The sequence below is a fragment of the Tasmannia lanceolata genome, unplaced genomic scaffold (assembly GCF_043159265.1).
Source record: "Tasmannia lanceolata isolate RefF3 unplaced genomic scaffold, GAP_Taslan_0.1 ptg000029l, whole genome shotgun sequence".
NCBI classification, from domain to species: Eukaryota; Viridiplantae; Streptophyta; class Magnoliopsida; order Canellales; family Winteraceae; genus Tasmannia; species Tasmannia lanceolata.
The window spans coordinates 10,013,659-10,033,882 of record NW_027518706.1 but is presented as its reverse complement, the minus strand read 5'-3'; the positions used below and the strand labels follow the sequence as shown (position 1 = coordinate 10,033,882).

The window sequence follows — 20,224 nt, the reverse complement described above, 5'->3', positions numbered from 1 at the left end:
GAAATTGAGAGCAATATCTACACGACCATAATCATGTTCTGATAGTGAGGCAAATCACCTTGTTTTGGGGAGCTTCTGACAACGGGTTAAAAAAGGGTAAAACAAAGTTATTTGTCCCATTATCAAAACATGGTAGTAGGGTATTAGTCCCCAAAGAAAAGGTACTATTAATAAAATAAGGGAGTGCAGTTATTGACAGAAAACCCTCTTTTTAAGGCTCTGCCAACCACAGTTGAACCTTTGATTTTTGTAGATCTTTGTCTTACACATGGGATGTCCGTTCGGCACGCGACCAAGACTCATGGTGTCTTGATCGTAAGTACATGTCTCTATGTGGGACCCTATAATTGATTGAGAATGTATATGTTCATTTCGTTAGGTATGTTCTATGAGAGGGTAACCCAATTTGGGGTAATTCACTTGGGACATTGGTTTATCTTTGAAGTAAATTTTTTTGTTCTAAAATGTAAACTTAAAGGGGCATTTGATTTCCAATGTGTTCTAATGACCACATGTTGTAGGGGTAAATGTTTAACTTTCTTAACTATCCATTTTACACTAAGTAGATCGGAGGGTTAAGATCATTTTCTTGAGAAGATTTTTGGACCATGATATCTACGAGGAGGACCACTACACTACATGAATGGTTTAGATCGCCGAAAAAAGTGGGCCGCCTCATTGTATGATCCATTCATAAGCGCATGACTCATTCATAGGAACAAGACCTGTTGGAGAGAGAGAGAGAGAGAAAGAGACTCTAGGCCCAGGTAAGGCAACCCTGGGGGATTGGGTCTAATAAAAATTTGCTCAATTTAAAACTATTTTCGATCAAAATGCAAGAACAATGTAAATATAAATCGGAGCCAAACTGTGCTCTCTGCCGTTACAGATGTCTGCCCGTGTAAATATATAGCCGTTGTGGCTATAACGGCTAGTTTTATTTGAGATCGAAAATTACCAAATTGCTCTTGTTTTCATCTTTGGCTATAAATGCAAGTTTGAAACAATTGTTTAAACACTTCTAACACTTGTAAGCCTCATGTAAACATCTATTGAGTTTAAGAGACCCCTTTGAGCCTCTTGAACATCTTTGGGAAGGATTTGGACTTACGAATCATTTGTTCATCTTTCTTCCATCTATTGTAGCCTACAAAAACATTTTTGGTCTTTTTTCTTTGATCATCCATTGTATTTAGCGAGTGCTCAGAAACGCGGAGCTATCTTCATGAGCAGGTGTTCGGAGACACGTAGCCATCTCCGACGGCGAGTTATGAGGAGCAGAGCCAACCTCGTTTGTAATCGGTTAAATCCTCACCTTTAAGAGGATTGGGTTAGTGAAGCCACCAAAGATCTTGGTGTAGTGGATATAGGCCTTAGTGTGGATCTAAGGACTGAACCACTATAAAATTCCAGCACTCTCTACTTTCTCTTTTCTATCATTTTCTTTGTACATTTGATTTAATCTTCTATTGTGCTAACAAACTAACTTGCTCTTGTGCTTAAGTGTTCTAATTTTTGTTGTGTTTTTTATTAATGGGGAATGATATTTTCCCCCCTCTGACGGATAAAATGCCGCCCCCCCCCCCCCCCCACCTCCGGCTCCCCCTTTAACATTACTTGTTAAGCTTTAAAGGCAAAGAAAAACCTTAAAGGGGGTGAATTTATCCTCAAGCAGTGTATTTTCTTCTTTAGTAAATCTACCAAGGGCTATAGTCACAGTGATCCTCCTATTCAACTACTTCAACCATTTCCGAACACCTAAGGCGTTAGGACTTGACGCTGACGGATGCCTAATTCAAGTCTCGTAATCATGGAACCCACCACACAGATTGTGCATCAGTAGCCAACGTATTCAAGACCCACCCCCACCCGTTTCGGCCTTCAACCAGTCAAGACGGCTCAATCGATTTGCCAGGACCCCAACAGAAGGATTTTCTTCAACTCAAAACTGCTAGTGTTAGATTTTATGATTGGACCACTCCCTCCGTGCCCGTGGCCGTACCGGTTTAGTCGTTCCGTTCGGTCTGTGGGCTCTCACTTCACTAAGTTATACTTCTCTTTAGAAGAGACCGGTAAACTATCCTGAATCAGTAGCATTGGATCGGGAATGTGGCCATTTCACTATAGCCCATTGATCCACAACAAATTGAGACTCTTCGACTAAGACATTGCTTTTATATTATAAGACTGTTCACATTTCACCGGTCAAGTGCTTTGCTCTTCTTTTTCAGACACATTTGGCATGCGGCTAGAATCTTGTTCAGAGATGTTTTTGGTGGTATTGACCCTGATTTGGATGCTCAAGTCGAATTTGGAGCATTCCAAAAACTTGGAGATCCAACTATAAGGAGACAAGTAGTCTGATTATGGCACCCAATCCATACTTTCTTTGTTTGAGAATCATGTTGGGAGAAAGGCGACTCTTGTGATCCTTCGACATTATCGAAGGGAGGGGGGCTTGACCTAAAGCCTTGAAATAGAGTCTCATCCGCCTCCCGGGCTCCACGCGTCGACCTCCCATTGGGATAAGCAGAAATTGATGAGTGAGCGATCCAGCTTCTAGCCCTTCAATGATTAATTTGTCTGAAAACTCCGACCTCAGTAGAAAACGAACAGCTAAGGGTCTTCTGTCCCTTGTCTTTATGTTCTCTACGATCTTTTCCCACTCCATTAGTGCTCTAGAGAGCATACGGGCTTTCCCACGACGCACGGCTAGGAGCCCACCTTCCCCTCGTTGACCTCTATAGCTATAGCTATAGCTGGTGAGATGGGCTTGCATTGGAATTTGAAACACCACAACTGGACACATTTTGAACTACGATTCTATTCTATTAGAGAGGGTCCAAAGCAACTCGGTGAAAGGCAGGCCCTTGTCATGGTGAGTTTGGTTTGGTTGCCTTGCTTTCGTGAGAAGGAGGAGGAGAGTGGTGAGGCGGGCCCCTTCACTTTTATTTTATATTGAGGGAACTATGTGGTATGGTTCAACAACAACTCACATCGAATTATTTGGTCCCACTCGTTATCAGTGGGATCAGGGATACTTCCAGCAAGAAATATATCGAAGAGTTGGGCTATTCGTACTATATGGAATGTCATATTGCATCACATTACTCCCTTAGAGAATGAATGCTACTGATGAAGGGGTGGGAAGGAAATATAGGTACCTTTTCTCAATGGGGGTCCGGTTCGATACAGTAATGTTCTAGCCGGGTAAACATATGAGCCGTAGAGAGAGGGAACTCAAAGCCGTAAGTAAACAACCTTAATTCATGAATTAGCCAGCAAACTACCTTCTCTAATAGAAAGTAAGGGAAGTGAACTCGAGCACAGCTAAAGGAGCCACATATAGATGTAGACCATAGTGAGAGGAGGAAACTAGCCCATCCTTGCTATCCAAATTCCCTCTTTTCACATCCCAAGCGAGAACATTAGATCATGGATTAGCGCTCCTTTCAAGGGAAGGGAGGCCTTCATTTGCCGCGCTCCCTCCCTCACTTGCCCTTGACAATGAAGCGAGAATTGAATCAATTACTTATTTTAGTTAGCTTAGGCGCGCTAGGCGCTTACGTTTTTCAGCTGGCTTTGAAGCCCCTATTAGTCAGGCGCGCAGTGAACTGTAATTGTGAAAAGGTTGGAAGATCTGGCCAAAGAAGGTGATAGCCTTGTAGATTCATTCCCATGTTTTGATCATTCCCAGTAAAACACGGCTCTAGTCTTCTTATTCCCGGTATCGAACCAAGGAATCGATTTCTAGTGGCTAACTTTACGCAAAAGGTTAGGCCCTTCCAAAGGGTAGTTATTATGATCGCATGGGTGGTCTTTTTCCTTTCTTTTAAGTGCCCTCTCCTCTTAGTTAGAGGAGTAGGCTCTCCAGCGTAAACTCCGAATCTGATAATCTCCATTCCGAATTCACATCCGGGGAAGAAGGGTCTAAGAAACCAGCAGGAGAGGTGGGGCTCACATCTATGAAAACCTCTTCTGATAGGGCTATGTGGCTCTCCCTCACTGAAGGAAGGGGAATAACGGGTGGATTTCAACATTCGATCTTTCTGCTCTTAGGTTAGCGAAAGCGTCCCTTCTTTTCCGGCGTTATAGAAAATCCTTAAAGCGGTACACCTGATATCTATAGCTTTCATTCTCAAAGTCCTTCAAGCAAGCTACGCAACAAATACCCTAAGCTTTGGCCCTTCGTGTTATTGAGAATTTGACAAAAGAGGTTGTTGTGGAGAATTTCATTTTCAACTGCGTAAAGAACTATGCGGAATCCTCCACTCTCAAAGGAATGCCCCCTAACTCAAATGCCACTCCTCCCTCAAGTTCAAAGGAATGAGACCTTCTAAGCCCCATACCTGCCACCCCTGTTCGAGTGTCGAATCTGAATAATCTGAGTGCCCAATTGTTAAAGGGGGTGAATTTATCCTCAAGCAGTGTACCATTCTTACAGAAACCGTTAAAGGCGGGGATTTTATTCATTTCCCGGGGGGGGGGGGATATCATTTCCCTTAATAATCAATCTTTAAAAAGAGCAAAATTTTCCTATTGGGATTTCTCGTGTGGTTAAATTAAATAAGAGGAGTGCCATAATCAAAACAAGGCGTTGGTACATGTAGACATGTTGGTGTACTCGTGCGTCATCCGTGATTCTTCTTGTGATGTGAGCAACTTTGTTTTCTAAGTTTTTCAAATTTTTATGTGGTCAGCGATCACATGTCCCACTTTCTATGTGGTATTGTGGTCTCACCAGTCACCACGTGACTCCTAATAAAGCTTTCAAGGAAGGGAACTAGGGAAGTCCGTCTTTCCCTTTCACCTTTGCTTTTCTTCTCCTCCTTCTATGTTATTCTTACCTACTTCAGTCATCTGTCCTATTTATTTATTTATTTCGTGTTGAACTCTATGTTTTAAATATTTAGAATATTTAGAAGTAACTTCGAATATTCTCAAAATATCGGATATATCAGAATCTAAGGGGTGTCCCATATGGCCCACATATGAAGACATTTAAATCTTGTTTGGTTTTCAATAAAAGTAGAAGATAGAATGCTTTTAACAAAGATTGACTAATAACTAGTGGAAGGGTCTGCATGCAAATGTAGAATTAAATACATTGAGGACCACATTATATGGAGATCTACACCATTTAATTATTGGACCCGCATATATATAAAAGGAAATGATATATTCAGCCCTTTTTCTTACTCTGGACAGACGACCCTCTAGTGTATAAGAGTAGTCATAAATGAACTTGATAGAGCTGTCCCAAGTAAGAGAGAAGGGTGGCGAACCCGCCGGGTTAACTCAACGTAAAGAAAGTCAGCGAGTGCTTACTAATAGTGAAAGACATCCTATTTACTTACTCCGGCTCAATAAATGAATGGTTAGATGACTTGATGTTGTGGACTCACTGCAATTTTTGAAAAATACTATGTATCATGTAAAATCTCCTCAAATAGACCGAATTATGACATTTATAATACTGAGATTTTATATGGTATTTTTGTACATAGGTACAATTATTTTCTAAATAATGCAGAGGGGCCCACATGATGTTTCCTTAATCGAAACTATTAATTTATTGAGCCCCGTTGTTATAGAGATTTCTATAATGGGAACTGATACATTCGACCCTTTTGTTTACTTGGGGCAGCTCCCTCTAGTGTATTTATGACTGCTCTTTTATTCTAGAAGGGGCTGTACCAAGTAACCGTGGGGTTTTGGGGTGGGGGGAAAAACTATCATTTCCCTATTGGTACTTGGGACAGCTTGGTATAGGCTCGGAGAGTAGTGGAATAGATTACAGTGTTTGGTTGTGCGGCTTAGACTTGGAGATTAGTGTGAAAAAAGTAGGGGTATTATTACCTATAGAGTGAAGAGAGAGCGGGAAGAGAGAGAAAGAGATAATAGAATACTTTTCTCAAGATTTTTCAATCAAAATCTACTCTTTTTCGTAGAATTTGGTTTAAAAGTGAGACACAGGTAATAATTATGTCTTAAACACATCGGGGGTCTTATAGAATTTCAATGCAATATTAGCTACCAAACGAGGAATCAGCTTAACTTTTCTATCAAAATTCCAATGGATGCAAGAGATAACATCCACATTAGCAGTCTCATTCATTTAATTTCATAGCAAATCTCATCATACGTAATCTCTCTAGAGATATTTGTGAGGCATGACCTATCTAACTTGGGCCCAACAAAGAAATGAATGCCATATCTTTATTGTTCCTTATCTTCATAGATTTCTGTGGGCTCGCAAAGATACTGATATTGATGGATGGGCTTGTGCTAACTAAAACCCATCAGGGCTTATTAATCCTTTTCCAAAGTCATGTCAAAAAAACGATTAGCTAGTGTCCAAATCCCCGTATTTTCATATGAATACACATGTCCCTAGTTAATGGGCGACGGAGAATCCAACAACAATTAAGTTCTTATTTTAGGAAGATGATTTTTTCGCCCCCTGTGGGATTATGCGCCCCCCTTATGACGTGAATTGTGGCAGACTTTATCTCTTTTTGACGTCAAATCACGTGAACAGGGGAGCTCATAACCCTACAGGGAGTAAAAAAAATCAGCGCCCTTATTTTATTTTGTCACTCCCAAAAGAAAGAGGTGAGGATTACGACAGGCTTACCGCTAGAAATAGACGTTATACCCATCAACGAAAAAAGACAAAAAAAAAAAGAAATAGACGTTATTTGACCGTACTCAATATCTTTGTGCGTGTCAATATCAAGTGGTAGGATTCAAGTCCGTCCCTTAGGCTTAGTCAAGGGGCATGAAAGGATCCAATCGCATCGCTCTAATGAGGACTATGTTATGTGATGATTTTTGTTTATGAATAAATTCTTTTTAATTCTCATTGTTCATCGTGGGCCCACTACTAGCACCCAATCATAGGCGAACACGTGGCACACATGAACCGAAATGCAGGGCTCGAAGGGTAATTTCTCAGCTCATAAGGAAGCCCTAGAAACCCTAAAGCTAGTTTAGGTTTATGTCAACCCTTTGTGCGTGCCAAAGGGATTATTAGACTCAAATTTAGGTATTTAAATTTGAGTCCAATAATGCTTAAATTTGAGTCCAATAATCAGTTTGGCACTTACAATGGTTGTCATAATCTTAAAGGAACATGGCCTAAAAGTTGTGGCTCCAGAAATGGGTGATTATCTAATATGGCTTAAACATTACAATATGTGTTTATATAGTTTTTGCTTTCCCCCTTTAAAGTTTTCAATTAATTCTCTTTAAAACTACTTAATTCAGAAAACTAGCTTTTTTAAAAAACTACAAAGTTGTTCGAAACGAGTACTTACACACTCATTTTGGCCAAGAGGTTAGAAAGTTATGACTGCTTTAGTAAAACTAGTCTATAAGCTAAATACATACTTAATTATTTAATTTTTCTAATTAAATAAACTTATTTTCTCCCATCGAATAGGATAAAAGCTCCATCCATAATATTCTATAATTCCAAAAATACCCCTAACTTAACAACTAACTTTTTAGGTATTTCAAATGCGTCCTACGGTGTGTATACATCAAATGAACTATGTAAATATTTTTCCTCACATCAAATGTGTCGAATATAGTCTGTTCGTGCAATCTAGTAAATGATGACTCTTATCCAAAGGATATAAATAGGTCATTCGAGTTGTAAGTGGGATCGTTGTAGGGATTCGACAGTTGATCCTACAGAACCTAATGATAGGTCCTACTGCGACCTTGCTCTGTAGTTAACAACTACAATCGCGTTGGATTAGTGGCCTCCATTGAGACGTAACCCTGAAGATAACCGTTAAATCATCATATCCCTAATCACATCTAATATGTGCAAGTCCTTTCTCCATTCCACATCTACTGAGTTGAGTCCTACAGGGGGTGGACAACTACTACCCCTTAGGCCCACTCATGGTATACCTTCCAGTCAAGCAGTCAGGGACCGTAAATGCATTTGCAAAATCATTTAAAAAACAATCAAGTGTTTTAGTAAAATATTTAATAAATCATTTATCAAATCCGCTTAACTAAGCTATTTTATAGGCCTAGTGCTCTAACCGAAACTGTTGATGATATCCTCGTAGTTGGGGCGGAGAATTCCATGTCGGGTATCACTATTAACCTCATGGGTTTGTCCAAGACTCTAGTACTACCCTCTGGTGATCTCTAGAAGGACCACGGTTAGATAGGCTAAGAATCAAGGTCGGGCCCACAGACTAATATGACCTCTCAGGTCTAAGGACATGTAAAGGGTCATGTCTAATAGAATAACCTTACAAACTCATGTCCACGGGCTATTCTAGTGTGATCATATTCAATGCGTGATCCTATCGTCGCACCCACTTTTCTTGCTTATGGTCCACTACCCAAGTGACTGAGATAAGTCACTCCACGACACGTGCATGTAGGCAAGACTAGTGCTAGTTGTGTACAGGAGTGTAGACACCCCATTTTGACAGGCTCCAAAAGTCCCAAAGTTGAGTCAAAGCTTTGAAGTTAAATAAATTCCCGAGGAAGCGGACCCCAAGCGAGGAGAAAACCCAAATTTTACCAGCTTATTGTGTACATTTATAGGTGCAATTCTCCCAAAAGATTGTCATAACCCCAAGGAATGCGCCAACAAAATCTCGCGGAAATCGAGTGAGAAATGGCAGACAAGACGAGCCAAATCCGTGCACTCATCAAGGGTGGGTTTTGGTGTGCTTATAGGATATGGGTGTGCCAATATCATCCCCAAACCCTACCTATATATGACAAAGAGAGGGGAGAGAAAAAGAAAATTTTTGTTTGACCCTTGTTAGCTGCAAAAAAAAAATATAGAGAGGGAGAGAGCTTGAGCCTCCTCCTCAGCCACCTCCCTTCTACCTCCAACCATCCACCGGCCGGAATCCGGCAGCACGATTTCTGCTATTCCCACCACTCCTCCATTCCAGCCACCACCACCTCTTCTGCAGATTTTCGCCCCAACCACCTATCTCCATCTTCTCCGGTAAGCTTGCCGGAATCCGGCAAGCTCAACCCCACCCCTACCACCGAGCCTCTCCACAGCCACCTCTTCTGTCACCCAAAACCCATTCAAAAAAAAAAGAAAAAAAAAACAACAAAGATCAAGGCAACAGAGGGGAAGAAATTGAGGGAAGAAGGAGGAGATAGGGAGCTCAAGCTCCACCCAACAGCAACCACCATCCTCCACCTTCACCTTCCCCAACCACCGAAGCCCAAATCCATTTTCCCCAACCCCAAAAACCGAAACCCATTTCTGCACCTCCAAAATCCGGCACCACCACCACCATCCTCTACCTCCATCTCCACCCCAACACCACCCTTCGAAAATCCTCCACCATCCTCCACCTTCACCTTCCCCAACCACCGAAGCCCAAACCCATTTTCCCCAACCCCAAAAACCGAAACCCATTTCTGCACCTCCAAAATCCGGCACCACCACCACCATCCTCTACCTCCATCTCCACCCCAACACCACCCTTCGAAAATCCTCCACCATCCTCCACCTTCACCTTCCCCAACCACCGAAGCCCAAACCCATTTTCCCCAACCCCAAAAATCGAAACCCATTTCTACACCTCCAAAATCCGGCACCACCACCACCATCGTCTACCTCCATCTCCACCCCAACACCACCCTTCGAAAATCCTCCACCATCCTCCACCTTCACCTTCCCTAACCCCCAAGGCCGAAACCCATTTTCCCCACCTCCAAAAACCGAAACCCACCACCACCAAACCGAAACCCATCTCCACACTTCGAAAACCCTCTTCCACCCTCATCTTCTCCGACCCCCACCTATAAAAAACCGAAACCCATTCCTACCCCAAACCCACCTCGAAAACCCATAGCCACCACCACCGGCCTCCCTTAAACCCTCGAACCCTCTGTTTCTTTCTGTAAGAAAAAAAAAGGAGAAAAAGAGAGAGAGAGAGAGAGAGAGAGAGAGAGAGAGAGACATATAGAGAAATATATAGAGAAATAGAAAGAGATTCCAGATATTTTCTCAGGTTATTTCGCCTGATTCCGGGCATCGATTTCATTGAGCCGTTAATTCCGGCAGCGTCATCTTCTCTGGCATGCATTTTTGTCGATCCGGCTAACCCTCTCCTGGATCGAGCCATTTGTTACCCAAATTGAGCAATCACTCAGCCTCTCCATCTGTTCTGGTAATTTGACCGGAATCCTGCAACTTCAGCAAAAGGAAAGGGAGGTAATCCTTAGCTTCTTCTTAGCATTTGCTGTTTCCATGACCAAATTGTGTTGGCTGTGTGTTGTATTTACTGATTGCTGATGTTATATATACCTTGTTTGTTTGGGGTTTGCTCTTTAAAATCTTATGGCTTCGTTTCTCTTTGACAATGGCATGAATAGTTTCAGTGAATAGAAGGATTTTCTGTCAATGTCTATTTTAACTCGAGTATACTCAGATGCGTGTATGATTTTGATTCCTTAGAGGAATATCAATTTAAAGTTATCATGGTTTATGGAGTCAAGGTTTTTTGTTAAGTCTTGTAGTTCTTGTTGAAATCAATACTTGAGCTGGTTGCGTATGGCTCGCATGCGTTTTGCCATACAAATTTCTGTGGGATTCTCTTTGTGATGTGGCAGAATTTAATTTGTTTTGGTCTGTAACCCGCCTTGAATATGGAATGGCAGTAAAGAAATTATTTCTTCTTCAATCTTGAAAAGGAAGTAGCTTTACTTGAGAGCTTCAAAGTTATCGTTCTTGTAATATCATTCCTGTAAATAATTTCTTTGTCATTGAGTTACGTTTAGTGTCAGATCCTCCCTTCGTCTTCCTTAGGACCCCATTAGGACTTTATGTGGGCATTGCTGTTCCATTCTCGAACACCAGGATTTCCTCTTTCTCAGGCTACGGCTATGACAGAATGTATCTTGAGCCAACCCCTTCCCTTCCTGCCTTAGAGTCTTCGCAGGTTAAGGGATTTCTTCCTCTATAGAGTCAGTCGTAGAGAGTTTAGGGGTCTGTCCTACCATCTTAGGGTTTGGGAGTCTGTCCTACCCTTGTAGAATTTAGGATTCTGTCCTATCCCTTCATAAAGTTTGGGATTCCGCCTTTCCATCTTCCAGAGTCCGTCTTCAGCATAGGAGTCAGTCTTCAGTCTTTCAGGGGTCTGTCCTATCATCATAGGGGTTAGGATTCTGTCCATCCCCTCATCAAATCATGTGATTTTTATCCGCTCCTGCAAGGTATAGGATGCTGTCCAACCCTTGCAGAGTTGTTATTCTGTCCATTCCCCCCGCAAAGCATAGGATGCTGTCCAACCTTTGCGGAATATCAGGAGTCTATCCTACCCTTATGATGATAGGATTCTGTCATCTTGTGTCAAAAATTCAAAAACACTTCAAAAACATCTAAAAACCAAAAATCTCAAAAATCAAGAGTCATTAAGAGTAGTTAGGAAATTTTGGTCCTAACTACGGATGGCTTGATCCCTAGCTGAGGGGTACGTAGGCAGCTCAGGCGTGCAGCTGGCATCTTGAGTCCAGTCATCATCTTTTTACACCCTTTTTTCATCATCTTTTTACACCCTTTTTTTCATCACCATTTTTACATCACCATTTTTTACATCACCATTTTTACACCCTCTTCATCACCATTTTACAAATATTTCTCACCTTTTCGTCCGAACTACGTTGGCTTGATCCCTCTCCGCAGGGTACGTAGGTAGCTTGGGTCCACCCAAGTTCAGTCAAACCTTTTTAATAAATATTTTCAAACATTTCAAAACAAAAGCAAAAATGGGCAAGGATGGTGATTGCCAGGTCACTCGGAGCCCTCTTTTCATTCCATTTTCGGTTTTCATCGTGATTTTCCAGTTTCCATCGGTTTTCTGACGTTTTATCGGGTTTTGAGATGGGCGATGACGTAGCGTGCCCCTTTACAGGGATTGCCCTCGATGAGCCCAACGATAGGTCATGACGATCGCGAGACTTTTCCGATCTTCAGTAGATTAGGATCGCCGGGCTTGATTCCTTTTGAATCGCCCTCTGAGCCTATCGTGTGTTCCATCTTCTTTCCCCTGGCATTTTTTTGGTTCTCACATGCCGTTGATTTTTCGATTTCTTTCTTTTCTTACACCTTTTAGCTTGCTGTGTGCTTATCTTAGATTTCTCATGCATTCTAGTTTGTTTGTTCTTCTAGCGTGCGATCGATTGCCATTTTCTTAGTCTTCTCTCTTGCATAGGCTTGCATGCTAGTGTGTTTACTTTACTGCTTTGATTGCTTAGCTATAGCGTTTATTCATTCGTCTTAGCTTGATTATCTGTCTAAACTTAGATATTTGCTTTCCTTATCTCATTATATCTGTCATTATCTGCTTAGCTGTAGCTATGCATGCGATTGTTTATTGCTTTCTTAGATGTGATGAGTTAGGATTAGATGCGATGAGTTATGATTTGGATGTTCACTTTCTTTGCCCATCCCCGGGTCATGCATGCTTAGATAGACGTTTTCTCGGGGATGATTGTTCCCATTTCACATGATTTTTGTCCAAAACTCTTCAAAGTTAATAAAAAATGACATAAGAGATCAGGTGCTTGCACTTGGGCGAATTGGGGGCGCCTAACCCCTTCCCCATTCGTCATCAGGCACGGACCTTTTATATCTCTGGTTATCTGTTGCGACAGAGCACAGCATGGGATCCAGGGCCCACTTCCTTGGATAGCGACTCTTTCTTTGTTTAAGGTGCGCCTCGAATCCGGGCCAGTCCCCGAATCGAGATGTATCTCACTTTACATCGCCGCTCATGCTGTGAGGGGCACTCTTTCGAGAGTTCCTTGGCGGAGCTCTCCTTCACGTGGATGATCCGGAGACTCGCGGGGGGGCACGTCCCCCCGCCTCTCTCGGATCGGGGTCCACAAGGAGGAGATGTCTAATCTCAACCCAACCTTTAAGGTCTGCAAAGAACTGGGATACCATATCTCCCTGCTCCCTAGGATCTGTGAATCGTTGAACATGTTGAGCATGGTATTCCTACTTTGCTACCTAAGGACAAATATATGACGAATAACAAGCACATTACACATATTCAATCATATATTACCCATTAGATGTCATAAAATTAAACCTTTATTAATATTAATATGACAAGATATGCTTTTAGGGCACTAACTCTAACACTTAGACACCCCTCCCCTTAACAACTAGCTTTTAAAGGTGAGTTCTACCCGGATCCCTACCGGTGGTATTAGAAGCAGAGCATGATAGCCCCGGTATGCCTCCAAGGACCGAAAAATCCCTTGAGAAAGATCTCATACTTCCTACATTGCCTCCGCATGGAGGGAAAAGATTGTCCCCACGTTGCTTCCACGTACGTGGAGGGGTAGATTGTTGGGGGTTCCACGTGAAAGCAGCATCGAAAGATTGATAGATGTCAATGGGCTTTATAAGGATTTGGGCACCCTCCCCTTTAATGGCTAGCTTTTAAGGGTGAGTTCTACCTGGGTCCCAACATAAGCATACAATCTATTAATCTATTTTAGCAAACATTTATATTTTAAAATTTTCCTACAACCTATAATTTTAGAATAGATTGCAAAAAAAATTCCTGATAATTGAAGATTTTTTTTTAAATGCACTTGCAAACCATAGAATGCGGATGTTCTCATCTATGCAAATCATACGAAGTAGGGAATTATTTTGAGGCAAGATAGTATATATTAATATGGCTAGTTGGAGTTTTATATTTATCATTGCCAAACACAACCTTTCTTTCTTATGCAAACACGAAATCCAAGGGATAATTAAGCATAGTGCAGTCTACCATATTACAACTGTTTCTTTTGTATAATAGCCAAAAGGTTTCATCTAAGTATATGCTGGTTCAAGTAACTAGTACCTTTGATTTACAAAGTTTAAGAGGTGGTTGTCACTGCAGAAACCATGGTATTGATTCCGCACATGTTGTGTCCCCTGCACAGGTGATAGTACCCTTTGTCTCCCCATTGCTTACCCCATGAGTTCTTGATGATCCAATAGGGCCTATACCCAAGCCTTAAAAGAGAGAACCCTTTGGACCCATATCCCACCAGTAGCACCCCATGGTTAACTCGCCTCTTGCCGCAGATTAGTGGACACGATACCCCTCCTATGTAAGTTTGCATGAAGGCCGCATTCAATCCCACTGTATTTCAGTATGAACAAACAGAAGGGAAGAAGATAAGAGTGTCATTAAGAATGTCACAAATACATTCACCTATAGAAAAATAATTTCAGTAGAAACATGTTATTATCACTATGAACAAACAAAAGGAAAGAAGCTCGTGTGACGTTGTGTTTTTCACTAAACAGACAAAGGGGAAGAAACTAGTGTGTCATTAACAATGTCATAAGTAAATTTTCCTAAATGAAAACAATTTAAGGAAGAAATTGATATTATCACTATAAACAAAAACAAGGGAACAAGCTAGATAGAGTATCATTAAGCTTTAAGAATGTCATAAATACATGTACCTATAGAAAAAGGATAATTTTCAGTTAGAAACTTGGCATTATCAATATAAACAAACACAAGGGAAGAAGCTAGAATTTCATTAACAATGTCATATATAGATTTACCTATAAAAAATACTTAAATATTGTCAGAATTGCTAGTAAAATCAAATTTGTACATTGTAGATTATGGATAAAAAAGCAATGTTATAATGGATGAATTAAGCTTGTAATTTGTAGTAAGTCCAAAACAAATACATAATAGAGAAGCACAACGTACACATGGGTCAGAGGGGAAATAGAACATACAAAGGCCCTATTCTAGACATATTTAGCTTGCATGCAGGATGTGTGATATTTCCTCACTGGGGACACTTGAAATTTAACACACTGCATGAAAAATATCATGTAAAACAAATAGAGCATGCATGTATGCCTGCAAAAAAACTATCTAATAACAAAAAAAAATCTCCAACCGAGCAATCAAACTTTGATTGTGTACTGGACTTCGATCCCCACGAAAGTAAAAGCACTTCGTGAAAGTTCATAGAAATCCATGAAAATCTTGTCAAAATCAAGAAAGTTTATTAGGGTATTTGGAAACAAAAAAAAAATTAAGACAAAACATCAATACGACAAATACACCTAGAATAAATTATGAAAGTTTATTAGACTATTTGGCAAAACGGATTTTTTCACCGTCGCTATAAAGGATTTTTATGGTGGTTTATTTTTGTCCGGGAAAAATCCAATTAATTTTTATTTAAAAAAATAAATTAGTTACAGTTATTATCCGTTTCCATTTCTCCATAATTTTTCCCGTCGCTAGATGTATCTAGCGTCAGATTTTGGCCTTTTGGAGATCGATTTTTCCTGTCGCCAATAGTGTATTTCTTGGAGTGTGTAATTGTTCCCAACCATTCATGTAGTAGACCTCACCTCAGATAGTTTAATAAACAAACATTGTTACACTTGGTTGACCTAAACTATTCAATGAAGGTCCTCTAAAATTAGTACCAGGTATAAACATTCAAGCTCTACATGAATGGACTGAAAATTGATTTTGAGTTTGGATTTTGAGCATTGATTTAGAGTCCAAAACTTGTAATTGTACTCAAAATTGTGTGTAATTTCGAGTACAATAATCAGCTTTGGACTCAAAATCAGTTCCCAAATCCAAAATGAAGAGGGTCTCAATGTTTCGGATTCAATGGCTACAAAGACCACGGAAGCCAGGGTTAATTTTTGGAGCTTTGGTCAATCCAAGGTAAATGTCATTTTATTCAGATCAATCAATCTGGGCTCCATGGCCATAATATAGTTAGGAAGTTTTGGTTAATCCCCAATATATGACCCAGTAAGGAAATAAATCATGTTGACAAGATAAAATTTATCACATATGTACCTGCAAGAGGGCCGCGATGGACTAGATTATCAATGATTTGGTTCTCTTCAAGAGGTACATTAGTGAAGTTGACAAGTCTAACAACTGCCTTTTCTGGTTTGAACTTGCAAGTGCTAGGTGTCCCAGTATAAGGGTAAGAACTTTCCTCCTCTAAACCTCCTGCTTCCATCAAATACTTGTATGCATTTGTCATCAGACCTCCATGGCACCCATTGTCACAAGTACTTTGGTCCTCTGCATCACACTTTATCATAAATAACCAACTATAATCAGTAACAATGCACTTTTTTTTTCGGGGGAACAATAGTGTTTCTTTTTTTAATTTTCAACTCATGACATAGTTCTGGTCACTTGGTACATTAGTTTACAACAATGACTAATTTAGAGGAAAATATATACACAAATGCTAATTTCTTATTTGTTATGAGTTGATTGGTTCTTGCTTGTATATCCTTATTCCATATTATAGTATTTTTATTTTTGTAGCTGCTGCTAAGCTCCAAGAATCACTTTGCTTACGATTTGACCCGAGAAGGGAGAAGCATAGGGCATGTGGAATCCTGTGAGCATAAATAATTGTCTCCTCGCCAGGAAGAGTTTGGCTTGTGAGACACATTCAAATTCAATATGAGTACGAGTAGGGTCACAAAAAGGGGGAAAAAACAAATAGACACATTCAAATTCAATATGAGTACGAGTCGGGTCACAAAAAGGGGGAAAAAACAAATATAGCAATCCATGGTATAATCATTGATTACATCCAAGTCCTCATAAAATATTACATTAATCGATTAATATATTTGTAAATAAGAAACCTAGTTGAAAGTAGAGAGATAATGGAAGAAAGATTGCATTACATAGAGTAATTAAAGGAGAAAAGTTTAGTAGATGAGCTTATTTAGTCATCTTTTATATATATATATATATATATATATATATATATATATATATATATATATATATATATATATAGAGAGAGAGAGAGAGAGAGGAAAATGATTGTACTCTCGAGCGTACCAATCACATGTGGGCCCACTTTGTTAAGATGATCCAAAGCATTCATTTGAAAGGCCCTTACATAGATGGGGTGTGTACCAAAAATCAGCTCCATAGGATCAGTCTAACCCGTCCATTTGTGGAGGGCAAAATGAGCAAACCACAAATCTGCCCATTTTCGCCCTCCACTTTTGGAGGGGTTAGAATGATTCAATGGAGTTGATTTTTGGTACACACCCTATCTATGATAGGGCCTTGCAAATGAATGCTTTGGATCACCACAAAAAATGTGGGACCCATGTGATTGGGGCACTCAAGCGTACCATAAGCTTGGTACGCTCGAGCGTACAATCCTTCTCCTCATATGTGTATGTATGTATATATATATATATATATATATATATATAAAGAAAATGATATCGAGGCCGAGAGTACCACCGAGCAAGGAATCTGCGATGAGAATGTGCCATGTGTGCACAAAAAAAATCTGTTTTTATTGATTTTCCTAATTCTAAGGTATGGCACAAGTCACATGTGATACTGTGGAGAGAACCGATTTGTTCGGTCCCCTTTTCGGTGGTACTCTGGTTTCCCTAGCGTTACTCATATTAAAAAGAAAGCGATTAGGAAGAAATGCATGTCTTAGGGATGCACCTGATGGTCCTCCCTATTTTAGTATGTTTTGAAGTATGAATTTTTTATTATAAATTCTCAGTTTGTGTTAATAAAATAATAAACGAGTCTCTGTTTTTGTGCAATATTGGGAGGACTGTTTGGGACAAATCTTGAGACAAGTGTGTCTTCCTATGTTTCCTTTAAAAATAACCTAATGTAACAGGCCTGTTTGGTTGTACATTTTTGAAGACTTTACTCGGTAATTTAGTAGTAATGTTGGTTGTCATGCTACGTTTGGTTGCAAAAAGAGCCAAACCCCCGGAAGATTACTTTCCCACTACTCTGCTTATCAGTCCCTGGGCCTGTTGTGGTGACAACATTTAACCCTGTACCAAAAATCCATTAAAAAGGTAATTTTTTTGGTAACACTAACAGAGTTATGGGATTTATGCCTCTTTTTTCTTTCTTTCTTCTTTCTATTCTCTCCACTCTACTCTACATGAGACTAGTAATCAACCCTTGACAAACTGAACGCATCACGGGGTTCAACTGACTCTATCGGGAGGCTACTACCACACTACTTTGCCAGTTGACTACTTACCCAATACTCTACTGGGACATAGGTGGTGCATCCAAACAGACTTGAGTATGGAAAGGAGCAAACCTTATGATCACAATCTATAAGTTGTTGCTCACTAAGAGTAAGAAGCTTCCCAGTAGATATGAAGTTGGCTCCTTCAATAACTCCTGTGGTACTAAATGCCCAACAAGATCCGCATGTCCCCTGTAACAAGGTGGTGGAAATGCAGTTATTTTCAAGTGAAAACAAAAAAAAAGGTGGGGCCAATGGCAATAGACCTGACTTGTGTTCACTGGCCAGATCTATGGGCTGGGTCACGTCCATGTGGCAAATGTGGGGCCTAATGTTGATCGTTAGGATTGATCCACAAGATCCGCGGTCCCAAATATATCTGGGACCCAGTGTTGATCATTAGGATCGATCCACTGCCCGATCCAACTGAAATTTAGTCATTTTGATTATGTATAATTGGATGGTTAGGATTGTCCAATCAATTTCAGGTACCAATCGGATGCTTAAGATTGTTCCAGCTGGAAATGATGGTTGCTCATCAAATCAATAATAGAATTATTACTAGCGAGATGACATTTCCACTCCCTTTCTCATCATTTCCACCCATTTTATTTGTAATTTATAAGGGAAATGATACTTCCACCCCCCTTTTGTTTGTCTCTCTCCCAAAATTGCTTTACTTTCACAACTTCACCACCATTTGCTTGTCTTTTGAGTCATTTTCAGCAAAAGACAAATAAAAGAGGGTGTGAATATCATTTTATAAGATTTAAATGGTGTAAGCCTGTATGGTCCAGGAATTTTCAAAAAAGTATTGTACTGCCCACACCATAGGATAATCGAAACCGTCCATTTGATGGGCCACAACGCAAGTAGGTTGTGCCCAAAAAATCATTTCCATGACATGATCATAGCCTTCTGATCTAGATCGAGAGCTAGGATCATCTTATGGCGATCTAGATCAGAAGGTTATGATCATGTCATGGAAATGATTTTTTGGGCACAACCTACTTACGTCGCGGCCCATCAAAGAACGGTTTGGATCATCCAATGGTGTTGGCCGTACAGTACTCTTGAAAAATACTGGACTACACGGGCTTGCGCCATATAAAAACTCCATTTCATTTATTGAAAATGACTTTTGTATAAGGAAAAAGACAAACAAAAGGTGGTGGATATCATATTTCCAATCAATTTCAGAAAAGACAACCAAAAGGGGGTGGAGATATCTTTTCCATATCCCAGTTTGGATTGAAGCAATTTCTGTGAAGAGTTTGGAAAAGAAAAACCTTTCCTGAATTTCATATTGTCTTTTCATTGTTTTATTACACACATAAACAAGAAATTTTTCCTGGGAAATTATTTTCTACAGGAAATATTTTTCTTGCAAACTAAACAGGGAAAATTATTTCTAGTAACACAAAAGGTGGCAAAAACCTGCAACTTAACATGGGTGACCGCTCCATTCTCTCTCCAATCAAAATTCTCCGGGAAACTTTTTTCCTCCACGAGAAAAGCTTTTCCATCCTGAGAATAAACAGTCTCCTCTTTGGAATGAAACCCACCTTTTAAACCCATGAAAAAAGTTTCAAATTCCTCTTCGGAAAGATCAGAGAAAGGTGTAATCCCATGAACGGCAGATGGGTCCAAAACCTGATTTTGAACGGCTCTGATCTTGTTCTTGGCGAAAATTCCGAGACGGTGGATATATTCTTCTCTTGTTTGGTACTTCTTGTTGTATTTTCTCATGAAAAGCTGGAAATCTCTTTCCGGGAAATTCATGGAAAGCCAATCTGGACCGTTGGATTTAACACTGTTTTTGTCATCTGTTACTTGGAAGATTTTTGGGTCTTCGAGAAGAAGATGAGAAGAAACTCCAAACACCCATGTTAGAAAGAGGATTGCAAAAATAACACTCACCATTAGAAAACTTTCTTCTTCTTCTTTTCTAATGATTTTTTCTCTGTGTTTTTTATGAGATTTTATGTATAGCATGCAGAGAAGTGATGCAAGAAAGTGACTAGTGTTGCATGGGAAGGAGCCCAAGTGTTATGCATTGTTGCCACGTGATTGACCCTAAACGGTGTTTAAATTTTGTTTCAAAATTTTATGTGACAAAGATACCCTTTTCATCTCTCCTCTTTCTTTTTCT

General features: G+C 40.1%; 1 protein-coding gene across 2 annotated transcripts; it reads right to left on the bottom strand.

The window, feature by feature from the left end:
* Window positions 1–13,688: 13,688 nt before the first annotated feature.
* LOC143859311 (Papain family cysteine protease) lies at window positions 13,689–20,043 on the bottom strand. Of its 2 annotated transcripts, XM_077370038.1 has the most exons (4): window positions 19,510–20,042; window positions 18,145–18,264; window positions 15,870–16,113; window positions 13,689–14,156 (listed from the first exon to the last, which is right to left on the bottom strand). In XM_077370038.1, exons 1-4 carry the CDS (start codon window positions 19,993–19,995, stop codon window positions 13,888–13,890), a joined length of 1,119 nt encoding a protein of 372 aa, XP_077226153.1. In that variant the 5' UTR covers window positions 19,996–20,042; the 3' UTR covers window positions 13,689–13,887. The 2 variants fall into 2 exon arrangements, with proteins under 2 accessions (XP_077226153.1, XP_077226154.1); XM_077370039.1 differs by lacking the exon at window positions 18,145–18,264 and having other exon boundaries at window positions 19,510–20,043.
* Window positions 20,044–20,224: the final 181 nt, after the last annotated feature.